General features: G+C 36.4%; 4 protein-coding genes across 6 annotated transcripts in view; 2 read left to right on the forward strand and 2 right to left on the reverse strand.

The window, feature by feature from the left end:
• The first annotated feature begins 256 nt into the window (after positions 1 to 256).
• LOC122623046 (protein NipSnap) lies at positions 257 to 3,166 on the forward strand. Of its 2 annotated transcripts, none has more exons than XM_043801938.1 (6): positions 257 to 410; positions 690 to 804; positions 1,917 to 2,096; positions 2,160 to 2,453; positions 2,513 to 2,655; positions 2,719 to 3,166. In XM_043801938.1, exons 2-6 carry the CDS (start codon positions 749 to 751, stop codon positions 2,865 to 2,867), a joined length of 822 nt encoding a protein of 273 aa, XP_043657873.1. In that variant the 5' UTR covers positions 257 to 410; positions 690 to 748; the 3' UTR covers positions 2,868 to 3,166. The 2 variants fall into 2 exon arrangements, with proteins under 2 accessions (XP_043657873.1, XP_043657874.1); XM_043801939.1 differs by having other exon boundaries at positions 373 to 410; positions 731 to 804.
• Positions 3,167 to 3,285: 119 nt separating this feature from the next.
• On the reverse strand, positions 3,286 to 9,512 carry LOC122623044. 2 transcript variants are annotated; one of them, XM_043801937.1, is made up of 8 exons: positions 8,846 to 9,512; positions 7,249 to 7,552; positions 6,285 to 6,725; positions 5,644 to 5,819; positions 4,643 to 4,856; positions 4,256 to 4,580; positions 4,067 to 4,191; positions 3,286 to 3,999 (listed from the first exon to the last, which is right to left on the reverse strand). In XM_043801937.1, the coding sequence occupies exons 2-8, from the start codon at positions 7,400 to 7,402 to the stop codon at positions 3,869 to 3,871; spliced, it is 1,566 nt and encodes a 521-aa protein (XP_043657872.1). In that variant the 5' UTR covers positions 7,403 to 7,552; positions 8,846 to 9,512; the 3' UTR covers positions 3,286 to 3,868. The 2 variants fall into 2 exon arrangements, with proteins under 2 accessions (XP_043657872.1, XP_043657871.1); XM_043801936.1 differs by having other exon boundaries at positions 7,249 to 9,512.
• Positions 9,513 to 10,010: 498 nt separating this feature from the next.
• LOC122623047 (sperm flagellar protein 1) lies at positions 10,011 to 11,132 on the forward strand. Its single transcript, XM_043801940.1, has one exon. It carries the CDS (start codon positions 10,277 to 10,279, stop codon positions 11,033 to 11,035), a length of 759 nt encoding a protein of 252 aa, XP_043657875.1. The 5' UTR covers positions 10,011 to 10,276; the 3' UTR covers positions 11,036 to 11,132.
• Positions 11,133 to 11,251: 119 nt separating this feature from the next.
• The window catches only part of LOC122624184, a 42,483-nt gene continuing 38,776 nt past the window's right edge, over positions 11,252 to 14,958 (reverse strand). Inside the window, 3 exon segments of the mRNA XM_043803643.1 lie at positions 11,252 to 11,686; positions 12,463 to 13,014; positions 13,067 to 14,872. Coding sequence (XP_043659578.1) covers positions 11,297 to 11,686; positions 12,463 to 13,014; positions 13,067 to 14,872 — 2,748 coding nt within the window. The 3' untranslated portion in view covers positions 11,252 to 11,296.

Raw genomic sequence — 14,958 nt, forward strand, 5'->3', positions numbered from 1 at the left:
AAAACATTTATAATTTTACATAAAAATAGCGTCTAATGACCTAACATTACAATCGCTCTCATATTCAAAAACAAACCAAACAAGGTAAGCATGTCGACAGTTAATTTTTTTTGCTTATTATAAAATTCAAAATCAGTCGTATGAAATACAGTTAAAATGTAACGGTTTAAGTCTAGAGCGACGCAAAATACTAAGACACCATATCGATATTACATATTATTACAATCAAAAGGCGATTACTCATTGAGCTCTAAAGCTCGTATCGATAGCCAAGCGCATGTACTCGATATATCGATACCATCGGTCAGTGGTTAAGCCAGCTCTACTGCATATTATTTTGTTTTCTTTTAACGTTAACATTTCGTTTAAATATTATTTTAGTTTGTAACAATCCCGCAAATAATTATAAAGTGAGTGCTAGCGTGGAAAGAGGGCCCCATTGCCAAATTAATTGCCTTATTCGACGGGGAAAGCGATTAGCAGCGGGGTGGGGACATCGGACATCGGACAGAGTTGAAACGAGAGAACGCTCTATATTCTCTATTATCAATGCTACCAAAGACCATGTACCGGCGCACTTGTTAAAATGACTCTGACTTCACCTTGACTAAAGTACACATAATGTACACACATTGCAGTGGGAGAGATGGCAAATCAGGATGATAACAGTTACTGATTTTATTTTTCAGTTTTCACCCCATATCGCTATATATACATATATACTCGCCAGATCCTACATAAATCGAAAATGTTAAAGCTACGTAATCTATTGGCCGTCGGCAAAGGCAACAACAACGCTGTCCGGTAAGAAAAACAACATGCATATACTAAATAAATTGAACACAAAAAACTGCCCACAGCTGTGTCCATGTACATATTTGATCAGTGTTGTGGAATAGCCATAGGTACCTGTACCTGGATACCAGCTTGTGGCACTTTTTTCAATTGCCTAGATTACCATGCACTGGAATCCAAATAAATATGTGAAAAATATTATATACTTCTTTATTTAAAGATTAGATGGAAATAACAAACTCAATGCTTATTGCATGTATATAAATTGAAGTATTTATGAGGATCTTAAAATGTATTTTATTTACTTATATTTAACTATCCTTCTACCTAGGCGTTCATTTTTTTTTAAATAAGGTATTTTAACATATTTATTATACTTAGTCTCTTACTATTTGTACTTATTTAGAAAGTTCGTTAACTTTATTTTAGTAAATTAGCTCTGAGCTTAGTATATGCTGAGTAGTTATTACTTGCCATTTTTAGTGGCCGGCTAACATATCTTTAAAAGTACCTGCAAGGTACCGTCCTTGAGGTACACAAATAGCGTACCCTTTCCAGCACTGGTATTCGCACTCCCACACATTGATAGGTACATATGTATGGTTGGTTCCAAATTCGTCGTACATTTACATATATGAAAATGCCGTTGCGACGTCAGCAAGCAAAAACGTATGCAAAAACAAAATAAACACTTCGGTGCGAATTTTGGTTACCCTTCATATATGAACACTGCTAGTATATATTTTGTATTTTTAAGTTGTGAATACATTTTCCTCTGGAAAATTGGAATAAAGTAAATTTACAGAGGTAGCTTTTTTCAATTTATTAGTTCAGTGTAAAGGAAATAGCTTATTCTTTTTTTTATCTCTTTCTCCTACGGTCCAATTCAATTGGCCTACTTCGAGCGAATATTGATAAGCGCTCTTGCACAAATTGAATATTATATCTTAGATCTGAGTGATACACTTATTAAAAAGGTTATCTAAAAAACTTGGAACTTAATTGTGTAGAAATTTATTTTGATGGATTTCCGAAAATATTTTACCGTATTCAGAATATAAATAAGATATTGCAAGTTTTATTTGTAATTTATGTAATGTACCCATTATTTGTACTTTTAGCTCCCTGTCCACCACACCGAGCTGCAACGATTCAGAATCATGGTTCTCCAAACTGCTCGTTCGGAAAATAGAGCCAACCAAGGAGTCGCACAGTCGCATGCTCAGCGATAAGGAAATCATATATGCCCTTCATACCCACAACGTCAGGCCCGATTCCATGGGCAGCTACTTAAACAACTAGTAAGTGAATAGCATAGATTGCAAGTAGCATAGATTGTTGAAAGTGCCTTACCTTTATCACAGCAAAAACACTGTCGCTTTGATCAACGAGAAGAAGGCAAACCTCTCCACCGAGTTGGTGGCATCATGGACCGTTCAGGTGGGCGACATGGATCAGTGCCTACACCTTTGGAAGTACACAGGAGGCTTCGAGAAGATAGACCAGGCCAAAGAGGACCTTTGGAATGATCCCGAGTATCTCAGCTTGATGCAGGAGCGTTCCAAATTCTTGCGCTCCCGTCATCTGCAATATCTCTTGGCATTCAGCTACTGGCCGCAGATCGCCAGTCGTACCGGCAAGAACATTTACGAAATGCGGTATGGTGTAGAGTATTTTGTACTCGAAAGTGCATAGCTAATTAACCCAATTATCTCAGCTCATACCGACTGACCCCCGGCACCATGATTGAGTGGGGAAACAACTGGGCCCGCGCCATCAACTATCGCCAGCATAACAACGAAGCATTCGCCGGATTCTTCTCGCAGATCGGAAGACTGTACAATGTCCACCACATTTGGTGTAAGTAACTGGTGATTTTCTTGTATAGATTCAAAATTAATAATTGCTTTCTTTCGAAAATAGGTTATAAATCTCTGCAAGACCGTAAGGAGACCAGGGAAGCTGCCTGGCGATCCCCCGGATGGGATGAGTGCGTGGCCTACACGGTGCCATTGATCCGCGACATGCACTGCCGTGTCCTGGCGCCCACTGAGTTCTCGCCCTCACAATAATTAGCACTGGGTGTTACACTTTCTAGCGATCTGAGTAAATGGAGTTCATCAACGCCTAAACAAATTAGCTGTGAAAACGCCGAGAACGCAACTTCGCCTATTTTCCTGTTGAATAGTTATTGTAAATAATGCCAGCTACATATGCAATCATTTAATTTTTTTTTTTAAGTATACTTAAGGTCAAAGTGAAAATTTCTACCCAGCATTTTTACGAACCTCTATGTGTGTATCGCCTACGACCTTTGAATTTAACAAAACCAATTTTGTTTTTATAAAATAAAGCAATTATGAAACTGTTATAATGTTATTAATGGTATTAAAAAAGATCCCGCAAAAGAGTCCATGGATATTGGAACCACCCAATTCCATAATTACAAACAGCAAAATAGGTGATGAAAAAGTAGTATACCGCATAAAGTTTTAATTAGATCGTTGTTTTCTTGAAAATACTTGTTATCCTGTGAATAAGTGGTATAACATAATAATAACGTATGATACATTTGATTTGCCTGCTTAGTTGTTGAAACTTAATTTATGCACATAATAACTTCGATCAATTTTTAATCGTCACATAAAAGTAAAACTAAACATTTTGCTATCCTCGCCAGTTTCCTAACTCTTTAAGAGGCATCATAACATGTGTGCGAGATTTTAACATCATTACTAAATTAACTAGAATAAAAGTTCGACGAACTTCTTTTTTTTTAAACCGTTGGGTTTTGGTTCTTAGGAATGTGGAATGTTATTGTGTCGTCTTTTGGCCTTATTAATTCAATTCTAAACAAATTTTTAAGAACATTTGTCCAAACAAATTTAAAGTCTTTTCCACCGTAGGCACTATAACAAAAATATTTAAGGAAATCACCTTCTGATTCTCAATTTTAAACCTAAAACCATTGTTTAGAACCAGCCAATCTCGTTTATACCTAATATTATTGGTTAATTGTTTGTGAAAATCGAATGGCTATGTGTTTTTCGCAGTCCCTTCTCAGATGAAAGCCTCAGAAATGTCGACTCTCAGTTTTCAGGCAAGTGAAGAGGAAAATGAGTACTAGGAGTTGTCCCAACATCGCAAGGGAATAGATTTCGGTTCTTGATGCTATATTATGCTGGACTGCTGCGGGTAGTTCACCTATAAACATATAACATATGTAGGTATATCAGAGAAATGATTTTCACTAAAATATGATGACTAATACCTGTGAGAACTTGAACTTGGACAATCACGGTAAACAGTCTGCCAAGAGAACAGGAATAGTTGCCACTATCTGATAGTTTGGCATCCCCAATGGAGATACGACTGGTTAGCCACACATCGGAAACGCTGCAACGTGCACAATGTATATAAGAATTCGGACATAGGAACTGTCATATTGTTTATTATTTACCTTAAGCGCCTATTGGTCATTCCTTGGAGCGGTTCTTCGTCCTTTGCCCAGGTTATAAACTTGGTGAAGTATTTCTCCAGATCCTGGCCAGAGAATTTGTGCTGCGTCTGATTTGTGTTGCCAATTAAATTAAGCTCACTAGTCGTCTCATTGATTAGTTTTTGTACAGCATCGTTTGCAGATTCAGTTGATTTTAGAATGGTTTGACGTTCTTTTTGGAAAAAGCTACGCGATATTTGGCATTGTAGATCGACGGTGCTTCCTGACTTATAATAACGATCCCCCACGTCCCTCTCGTGCTCATCGATTATCCTTAGGGGGGGTTCTGAAAGTGGAAAACTTGACACGTTAGATTCGCAATAAGATTGCATATAATGTGATCCATACCCAAGATAGTGAGATTTGTAGTGAATACCCGGGGAGGATGGGTGGAAACCTGGCACATGTAAACTCCGGCATCTTCAGTCTGCGTGGGATTGATAAGTAACCGCCAATTGTTCGGGTACTGGAACTTCACCCGAATCCTCGGGTCTCCACTGTAAGTCACGTTGCCAACGGTCAGGAGCGATACCTTCTCTGCCGTTCGCCGGACCCACATGACCTGGAAGTTGGAAGTCCGTAAGTAAGTAAAAGAAAATAGTGGAAACCACGGCACTTATTTTTCTCTCTTAAAACGCCCTATCGACTATCGGTCTAACAAAAACAAATGAGAGGATCGAATTAAGAAAATTGGCTCTCTTAAATTCGGCTTATTCTTCTTCTAGTCGAAACCGAAAGTTTCTCTTTTTTCTTATTTCGTTTTCATCCTTTGCGAGCATAAGTCAAGGAAAATGGCCGACGCGTTAGAATTAAACCTTTTTTTATTGTGTTGTGCTTAAAAGTGCTAACAATAGTGTAAAACGCTACTAAATAAGTGCTAGCAGGTCGGTGTAATAAGTTGCACTCAATATTTATAATATTTATCGTGTAATGGCAAATTTTGTGCGTTTAACGGGCTTCCGATATTGCACACACCCACACATCCGTATAAAAGTACACATATACATATGTACATACAAAGTGTGCTATGTTGTGTTGCGTTTTTTGTTGCAAAATATGATGTGAACATTTTAAAAAGGGCATTTAAATTAATAAGTAACTGAATTATATTTATAACAAAAAAACGGTTTTTCTTGTCGTTTTTTGTTTTGTTTTAATGTGTTAATTAAAAATAAAGTAAATAAAATCCGTGAAAGCATAGAGCTAATTTATTTCCAAGTGTTATTGGTTGTTTGTTTCATCAGTTGTGAAATCAATCAATTGTGCAAACCAATAAATGTGTACATTTGTATATATGTATGTATGTAGATCTGCATGTACATATGTATGTATATATGGCGTTCACTTACAGTTTTGTCCTTAAGCATACCGACACGGCAATTGAGCACCGCTTCCGTAAACAAATGTACGGCGGAAACGAGGTTGTCACCCGAGGTTGCCGAGTTGATGGGCTCCTCAAAAAAGGGTCCCCAGTGGTGCTCGTGGTGGTGCTTGCTACGTGGTCGTTCTGTGACACGTGCGAATCCTGCCAAGATTTAAAAAAGTTTCCGAAAAATTAAATCCAAATTAAGAGTATACATACATATGTATGTACGTATGTATGTAAATATGTACACAGAGGTTGGTAAGTGCGTTTTTTTTAATGAACTCCATATACCCTTTTTGTTTTATTTGAAGACAACAATTGATGTAGAAATAACTGTTAAAGCTAAATTTTTGAATATTTTGTATAGTGCCCAAAATGTTAAAAAATGTAATTTCCCTAACTTAACTGCCAAACGATTGGAACTTTTATAACGAGCACAACGTGGTATGCCAATGCGCATTTCGACCATTATTAATTTAGTTTTAATCAAGAAATTGATTATTTCTGGACGGAAAATGGAAAAAAAATGACTGTTGTAAAAAATTCAATATTTACAATGAAAATGTTCATATAAGTAGCCATAGGGTGTTTTGCACAGCAAATTACCATTGCTATCCCACTTACCACTTGCTGTCCAATGATTTCTGGTGCGCGTGGAATCGATTGGCTGTTTCATGGTACTCCTGTCGACTTTCAGGGATGCAAATGCTGTGGTGGGCATGGTCGCAGTCGTTAGCTGATCAGTTGTCCCCAAATTTTTGATTGGAAGGCTATTGCTGCTTAACTCCATGCTGCCCGGTGTCTCCATTGGAATTTTATCCCGGCTCATTTTCGTGGGAATGGGACTGTGCGGAGTGTTAGACGCCTCGACTGGCATTTGGGAATGGTCCTCGTCCTGGTACTGCGATGAAAACGCGTATAGGGTTGCCCTTGTGGCTGACAGGTAATCAGCAGTTGATAATGTCGATTTAGTTTTATTATAGTCATCAAAAAGTAATGTACGATTCTCGCCGTTTCTGGATTGTTCACTTGCGGAGGGGGGTTTTGTTTCGACGGATGCCGTGTCTGTATCAAAAGGGTAAACACAAGAGCAATATGAATACAATAAATACTTTAGAAAAATTATGTATAAATATTAGTTTAGCAACACAGAACTGACCACATTTTAAATGGCCCCGTTGTCTTAAAGCTAAGTTCATACAAATATGCAATATTTGAAAAGTTGGTAAGTAAATTCAGATTTTATAAAACAATGGTTTCTAATTTCCTTTTTTTCATGTATTTAACATATACAAATTACACCCATTGCAAAAATAAAATGTTTTAATTTTTACTAGCCGCATGAATGAATGAATGAACAACACAGTTTTGCACTTAATTGACCGAAATGGAAAGTTTGGGGTTAAATGTCGGTTCAAGTCTCTAAGAAAACGCTGTCCATTAGGAATAATTGAACTTCCCCTAGCTGATGCTACCTTGATAAGTAAAAAGCACAAAACATGGGAAAAGGAGTCATGACAAAGGCTTCAGGCTTATGTAAATGCTGTTTTGTAAACAAAGTTAAGGAAAACTTAAGGGCTACACTTACATAGAACATGAACTTGCGATCCAATCACCAAGACAATTGTGAGCAGTCGAAGAAGGCTCAGACTGGGACTGGTTTGTGAATTGTAGGAGAGTGGCAGCGTCTGGGCAGCGTTCGATGCTGGTGATAGTGTCCTATATCCTTTTGGAAGCCTCATCCTTTGCACGGGGCGACGTGACTTACGGATTGTGCTCGAGAGAAATCAGTAACCTTCATCTTAGTTCCGAGAAAACTCAGCTGCTTTCTGGCACCGAATCTTGTCGATCGCTGGGCGACAATTTCCCTCTTTTCTTTACCATTTAAATTACTGCAAGAGAACGTTGTAAAGTATTCATGGGAAATCATTTGCTTAAGATATTCTACCCACATGTAAATTAAAGCATATCATGAATAATTGAATTAATTGTTGAGAAAATCATTTCTTTGTCCTTACTCCTACAATTATTATGACAAATGCAGACATATTACGATAAACTTTAATTTGTCTGTGCTGTTTTATGTCAGTAATTTGGAAGTTTGGAAAAAGTGACCTAATGCCTAAGCTCCAGCGCACATAACTTGATACATTTATATCTACAAAAATCTGCCCTCAAATTTATTATGTTACTACAATTTTATTTCTTTTCTTGTTGGTTTTTCCAAGTGGCCGATGGATAACAAAAAAGCACTTTTAAACCCAATAACCTGACCAAACATCTTAAAGCTTTATTAAACCCGAGTAAGATATTGTGAATTTGTGTGACCCAGTTTAATGGCAGGCTATAGGTTTGGCTTAGAAGGTTGTGAGGGAGACGTTAAAGGCCCTCGAACAATGGTTTTGATCAGCATCTCTAGGCCCATGGGACTCAACTATTCAAATAATGGGAGGAGAACTATTAATTCTTGGCTCAAGGCATGCAAAACAAAACAAATACAATAACGAAAAAATGCCCCGTGCGACATGACCCGGATTTAGTAGTATGAAGTATGAATAATTTTATGCTTTTAAAACTGCTGGCTCTGAAAGCCACATATGTGTTTGCCTTGTGGAAATTGCCCGCTTTCAATTGCAATGTCTTTAAACAAATAAATATTGTCGCGAAATAAAAACATAAACACAGAATAATATAAACCAAAAGCTAACATTAAGGCGTTGAAAATTGGAATTTACTTTGCGGTAAATATTATATTTTGTCAATTATAAAAATCGCTTCCAACGATGGGCAATATATATTTGGCATCAGAACAGTGAGTAGCAGGGAATTTGATATTTTGGGACACTTGCCAGCGGCATTATTTCTTATTTCATTTCGAGTTCGTCTCCGCTACCAGAATTTAAGCTTCCCGTCTATACAGCCATCGAAAATGATATATATTTCTGGCAACAAGATTAACTTTTTGGCCCATGGCGCTGTTTTTATTTTCAAAATCTAACGAACGTAAACGTAATAGTCCAGTTCTTGGAATACTCGTTGAAACTCAACAATGTAGATTACATTAAATTATTTATATTATTTGATTAACTTTTTATTGGAATTTTTGATAAGGTTCAGCAATTAATTGGTTCCTTAAATATTTATACAGTTTGACAGCTCTTTTTTCTATCTTTGCTTTCACTTACCATGTGCAGCGATGTGTTGGCCTGTCTACCATTCAAAATACCTGGTCGGAATTGCGGCGATTAGTAAATCCCTTGCTCTGTTGGCACAAGTCACATTTGTACAAAATCCACTGGCACGTTTGCATTAAGTTAGCAACAACAAAAAAAAAATGTTGTAAAAAAATATTTCTTTAACCAGGCGTTTACAAGTTTTTGCCTGATTTTTTATTAACACATTTGTACACACCACAAAAAAAAAAAGATAATGTACTCGAACTATTTCATAAAGACGGTAGGAAATACGCAGATGTACTTTGGTGCGTTTTATTCATGCGCTCTATCCGGCGAGCACGTAGGTATCGCTTATCCTTGAAAACCGTAATGAACTGTCGTTGGCAAAAACTTTGGACTCCATTCCAAGCGTCCAAATGAAAAGCCGAGCACACATGAGTGAAAGCTGGTCTGCACACTCAAATCCTGTGAGTGAGTCACTCGAAGGGGATTTCTGTTGAGTCCTTTTTGTTACTCACCACTGCTCAGGACATCTCCCCTTATTGGGGAAACTTTTCTTGTCCCAAAGCTTTCACCACGGATTTTATTAAAGTTGGGAAATTCATTGCCTAGAAAAGTTTGGTTTCTTTCATTAAGTCCTAAGTTAATGAATTAATAATGGTAGTATTATTTTCAATCAAAACAAAGAAATATATTATTACCTTCCGTTGATTTAAGTATAACTATGTTTTATTTCAAATTAACTGAGTAGCGTTCTTTAAGTTGTAACCTGCATAACAAGCTTACAAGTAAATTGCTTTAAAACATATATGTCTTTACAATATGGGTGTCAAAAGTCCCGACGGCGATTTTTCTACAATACATTTTACGATGCTTACAAAAAGTTCTTGAGCGCGTTTTGTTGTTATACATTTATTGTATCAGTATTTATAAAACAGTATAACAGATTTTAGGTCATGCTAAAAAGGAGCCAACTGATGATCTAAACTAGAAGATATAATAATACGTGTTTACTGAAAAGTATTATACTTGTACTTAAATAGTGGTCTAAAATTTTTAGATCAAATGTTACAAAAAGAGTACGCGGTGTCGGTCTTGTCAAAATGTGTAGTGACTAAAATGTAGGGGTTAAGTCTACGGTGTTGTCACCAAACAAAATTAAACTTTCAATGGGAAATTGCCAAGACTAAAAAAAAGCGTAAAAAGGTTATTTAAAACGTCCCACTATTATAGCTTTCAAAAAACTCGGAATACCGTACTGTTCCTTATTTAAGATTCCCACTCAAAGGATGCTTTGGATTTGCACTCACAGAGTAGAATTTATACCAAAACCCAGACACATCGGATATTTCAATGTGTGTATACCACACAGCAATTTAACCGAAAACAACATTTACAAATTGCTTTTGCTTTTACTATTGCATATCATATTCACCAAGAATGCATACCGTGAGTGGCAAGAATCTGAGCCGCGAAGAGTTAGAGGAAGTGAACAAATGGCTGCAACAAAATAGTATTAGCACTCAGAGATTGCGTCGTGAGTTTTCCGATGTTTTGCCGTTGGCCGAAATATTCAAACGCGACTATCCGCGATTGGTTGATCTCTACAATTATCCCAAGAAGAGTAGTGTTCAGCTGAAGTTGGCCAATTGGGAGACATTTAACTTTAAAGTGTTATCCAAGTTAAATATGACGTTGACCAGAGATTTTATGGAACAAATGGCGAATGGTGTTAGTGGTGCCGCCGAAGTCTTGTTGCATGAAGTGATACGATTGGAGAAACGACAACGCCTGGCAGAGCAACGAAATGCGGCATTGCGGCAAGAACATCTTTGGGAGGAAAATGATGAGGTGAAAACTGTTGTGGTCAACAAGCAGGTGGGCGATGGCATTGTTCAGGTGCCACAGAAAATGATCCTATACTCGCTGTACGAGAAAATTGCACGTGATAGTCAGGCAAAGGATGTTATCATCGATGCGTATCAACAGCGATTGACCCACATGGAGAGTATTATTAAAATCAAAACGGAACGGATAGACGAACTTCTAATGCAGATGGGAAAACAACCTCAAAAGAGAGCTGCTAGCAACGCATCCAATTGTTTTTTTGCTTACGATGGCAAGGACTCGCTAACCCAGAAGCATATAAATCCAACGCAAGTTTCATCACCTACCGATCCGGACAGCTCCGCCACCTAATAGGAATCTTTGACTCACTATTAAAAAGTTATTTATTGTTAGATTGTGGATCCAAATTACCGATTACCGGCTAAATAGATTACGAAATAGACAAAGTCTGGGCATAATATTTATATATTTGGTAATTGACAATGGATAAACGCAGTTGATAGCTGAAATGTTTTAAATGGTTACTGCAATGGAAGATTAAGGGTTATTAGTTAGTTATTTTTTTCAATTCTTAAGCCATTGTATTTATTTTCACATTTACAAATGATCTGTTCACACGCTGTTATCACTGCATACCATCGATATATTACCTATTAAATACTGTTTTCTGGCACTCGTCTCTTGCATTGCCTTATGGAACATCACTTTCAGTTTTGTGTAATAGTTCCAACACTTTCTACTTTTAACTACTGCAAGTCGCATATCGCATTCCTCAATCTTACCCACCAAAATATGATCGAGATATTTTCGCAATTTTTCAAACTCCAAGTATTCCCTTATTAACAATGCTTTTTTGTTAGTTATCCAATCCTGTTTGATTGCCGTCCTTATCTTTGCAACTATGGTATTAAATTCCGCACTGTGACTGGTTTCATTATGTGGATGAGCTATACTAATTTGTTTTAGTATTGAAGTGCACGGATCCTTGGGTGAAATGGGAATCTAAAGGAAGGATTAGCATAGATCGAAAAAAATTTATATGTCTATAAAGTTCCTAGTAGGCTAATTACTCCGACTTTAATATGAAACACTTTTTTTCTCATGATTTAAACTAAAATTTAGATAGTTCATAACTCCAATAGTAAACTGGAAAATAATTAGTATTACTAAGAAAAAAAAAGCATAACAATGAAAAATACAGTCGAACTTCCAAATCTCAAACTTCCCTAATTCGAATTATTTTGCGACTTTTTTTCATACCATTTTGTATCCACAAGTCGAACTTCCATAACTCTAATTTCCCTATTATTTTGGTCTTCTATATGTAAAAATGGCCGCTTGCCTAAAATGTAAATATATATGAAATATTTATTTGTACTTATTTAATTCCTGCTTATCTACATACCTTTTATAACTTCTAATCTAGTTTCATGATTTTCCAATTCATGAATTTAACGCTGAAGACTGTTTTTATATTATAGATGCGGTGTTCTTTTTTTGATTTTCTTCTTTTCAGAGCAAATGGCAATTGTTTTATACTAAATTAAACGAGGATAAGAAATATATGTAAATTCTATGGTATGGTTACACTAAAGCGGAGACTTATTTGTTGGCAGAAGTTTCAAGTTATGGAAGTTCGACTGTAATCAAATATTTTCATTGCTAGAAGAATATTTTTACGGGTAAATATTTCTAAGATGTTACCAAACTTAAAACAAATTTGACTTAAAGAAGTTTGAGACTGATTTCAAATTAGAAGTTAGTACAAGCTCACGCACCGTTTCGTTGTTAGGGCTCAGAGAATACTTCGTAACGATTAAATTCATTATCTGTTGATTACAATAATATGAAGCAAATCCTCCCATAGTTTTTGTCCCTGGGGAACTCGTTTGAGTGGTGGGTGGAGCTGGTTTAGGTGCGTTCGTTGTATTTTGATTTACATGACAAATTAGGTGATTTTTTCTTATTATGTTCCACTTTTCAGTATTTGACATAGCCAAGCCTGCAACTACATTTTTGGCCATATTTTTATAATACTCAATACACGCTGGAGTCGATTTCGTTGCGTTCATATTTTCCAAAATTTTGTTCAGCTTAAATAAAATCATAGCTTCCAGCTCGATTCTCATTTTGTCGTAAATCGTAAAATTTGCGTAAAGGCTAGCTCTAATATTACCCGGAAGTTTACCCAAATGTATCGACGAGTCTATCTTACTGAATTGTTCTCTAAATTCCGAATTTTCCAAAGAGTTGTTTTCTCGAATCGTATACTTATTTTGTAGATCATCAAGTCTTTTGTCAATCTCCTTCCACACATCAACTTCTGTGGGCTACAAGTAACAAATTCATAAAACATTTAAATCTTAACATAAAACACGTTACCTGTGAGCTTGCTGTCACTATAAAACTATCACTTGTCGAGATCAAGTGGCTAGCACTATCATTCTCATTACTGGATTTTGATATCGTATATTCGGTTGTGTCTTTCCCAGTAAAATTTATATTGGTGCTGATGTGCTCGGGCGGTCTAAGCTTTGAAAATGTAAGAGTTTTTGTAGGTTTCGTCGACAAAAGTCCGACGGTTGTAGAGTACTTCGTAATGTCCATATCAGAATATGGTTGAGTTAATGTAGTTGACTTATCAATATTAGAATTCAACGATAAATTCTCTATCGTGCTTTTCTCAGTAATTTTTTGTTTAGTGCTTAACTTTGAAAATGTAAGGGTTTTTGTGGGTTCCTTCGACCAAAGTCCGACGGTTGTGGAGGTCTTCGTAGTGTCCGTATCAGAGTATGGCTGGGTTAATTTTGTTGAGTTATCAATATAAGAATGCACCGATAAACTCTCAATTGTGCTCTTCTCAGTAATATTTTGTTTGGTGCTTAAATTTAAAAAGGTAAAGGTTTTATTTGTGGGTTCCTTCGACAAAAATCCGACGGTTGTGGAGTACTTGGTAGTGTCCGTATCAGAATATGTTTTTGATTGATTGTCGATTGTGGTCTTTCCAGTAATATTTTGTGTGGTGCTTAACTTTGAAAATGTAAGAATTTTTGTGGGTTCCGTCGACAAAAGTCCGACGGTTGTGGAATACTTCGTAGTGTCCGTATCCGTAATAGAGTATGGCTGAGTTAATGTTGTTGACTTATTAATATTAGAATGCACCGATAAATTCTCAATTGTGCTCTTCTCAGTAATATTTTGTTTGGTGCTTAAATTTGAAAAGGTAAAGGTTTTATTTGTGGGTTCCTTCGACAAAAATCCGACGGTTGTGGAGTACTTGGTAGTGTCCGTATCAGAATATGTTTTTGATTGATTGTCGATTGTGGTCTTTCCAGTAATATTTTGTGTGGTACTTAACTTTGAAAATGTAAGGATTTTTGTGGGTTCCGTCGACAAAAGTCCGACGGTTGTTGGGTACTTGGTAGTGTCCGTATCAGAAAATGGCTGAGTTAATGTTATTGATTGATTGTTGATTGTGGTCTTTCCAGTAATATTTTGTGTGGTACTTAACTTTGAAAATGTAAGAGTTTTTGTGGGTTCCGTCGACAAAAGTCCGACGGTTGTGGAATACTTCGTAGTGTCCGTATCCGTAATAGAGTATGGCTGAGTTAATGTTGTTGACTTATTAATATTAGAATGCACCGATAAACTCTCGATTGTGGTCTTTTCAGTAATATTTTGTTTAGTGCTTAAATTTGAAAAGGTTAAAGTTTTATTTGTGGGTTCCTTCGACAAAAATTCGACTGTTGTGAAGTACTTCGTAGTGTCCGTATTTGAATATTGCTGAGCTAGTGTTGTTGACTTCTTAATATTAGAATGCAACAATAAATTCTCTATTGTGCTTTTTTCAGTAATATTTTGCTTAGGGCTTAACTTTGAAATTGTAACGGTTTTTGTGGGTTCCTTCGACAAAAATCCGACGGCTGTGGAGTACTTCGTAGTATCAGAATATTGCTGAGCCAATGTTGTTGACTTATCAATATTAGAGTTCAACGATAAAGTCTCTACTGTAATTTTCTCAGTTATATTTTGCTTAGGACTTAACTTTGAAAATGTAAGGGTTTTTGTAGGTTCCTTTGACAAAAATTTATCGGTTGTAGAGTACTTCGTAGTGTGCACAACACTGGTTTGGTTTCTTATCCCTTCTTGTCCAAGCGATTTTGTAGAGGAACTATCCCACTGAGTATTCTAGATAGTACAAATTAGGTATTTAGAAAAATGTTATTATTGTGGTTTTTAGTTTTATTAACATACAATAAGAAAAAGATATTTAA

The sequence above is a fragment of the Drosophila teissieri genome, chromosome X (assembly GCF_016746235.2).
Source record: "Drosophila teissieri strain GT53w chromosome X, Prin_Dtei_1.1, whole genome shotgun sequence".
NCBI lineage: Eukaryota > Metazoa > Arthropoda > Insecta > Diptera > Drosophilidae > Drosophila > Drosophila teissieri.

Excerpts from the sequence above, each read along its gene's own strand:
- LOC122623044 (XM_043801937.1), bottom strand. The coding sequence starts at position 7,402 with ATGAGGCTTCCAAAAGGATATAGGACACTATCACCAGCATCGAACGCT. Across the intron at positions 5,820-6,284 it reads AAATCATTGGACAGCAAGTG|GATTCGCACGTGTCACAGAA; the intron begins GTAAGTGGGATA and ends AAATCTTGGCAG. Across the intron at positions 4,857-5,643 it reads GTATGCTTAAGGACAAAACT|GTCATGTGGGTCCGGCGAAC; the intron begins GTAAGTGAACGC and ends TCCAACTTCCAG.
- LOC122623047 (XM_043801940.1), top strand. The coding sequence starts at position 10,277 with ATGCATACCGTGAGTGGCAAGAATCTGAGCCGCGAAGAGTTAGAGGAA.
- LOC122623046 (XM_043801938.1), top strand. The coding sequence starts at position 749 with ATGTTAAAGCTACGTAATCTATTGGCCGTCGGCAAAGGCAACAACAAC. Across the intron at positions 805-1,916 it reads GGCAACAACAACGCTGTCCG|CTCCCTGTCCACCACACCGA; the intron begins GTAAGAAAAACA and ends TTGTACTTTTAG. Across the intron at positions 2,097-2,159 it reads GGCAGCTACTTAAACAACTA|CAAAAACACTGTCGCTTTGA; the intron begins GTAAGTGAATAG and ends CCTTTATCACAG.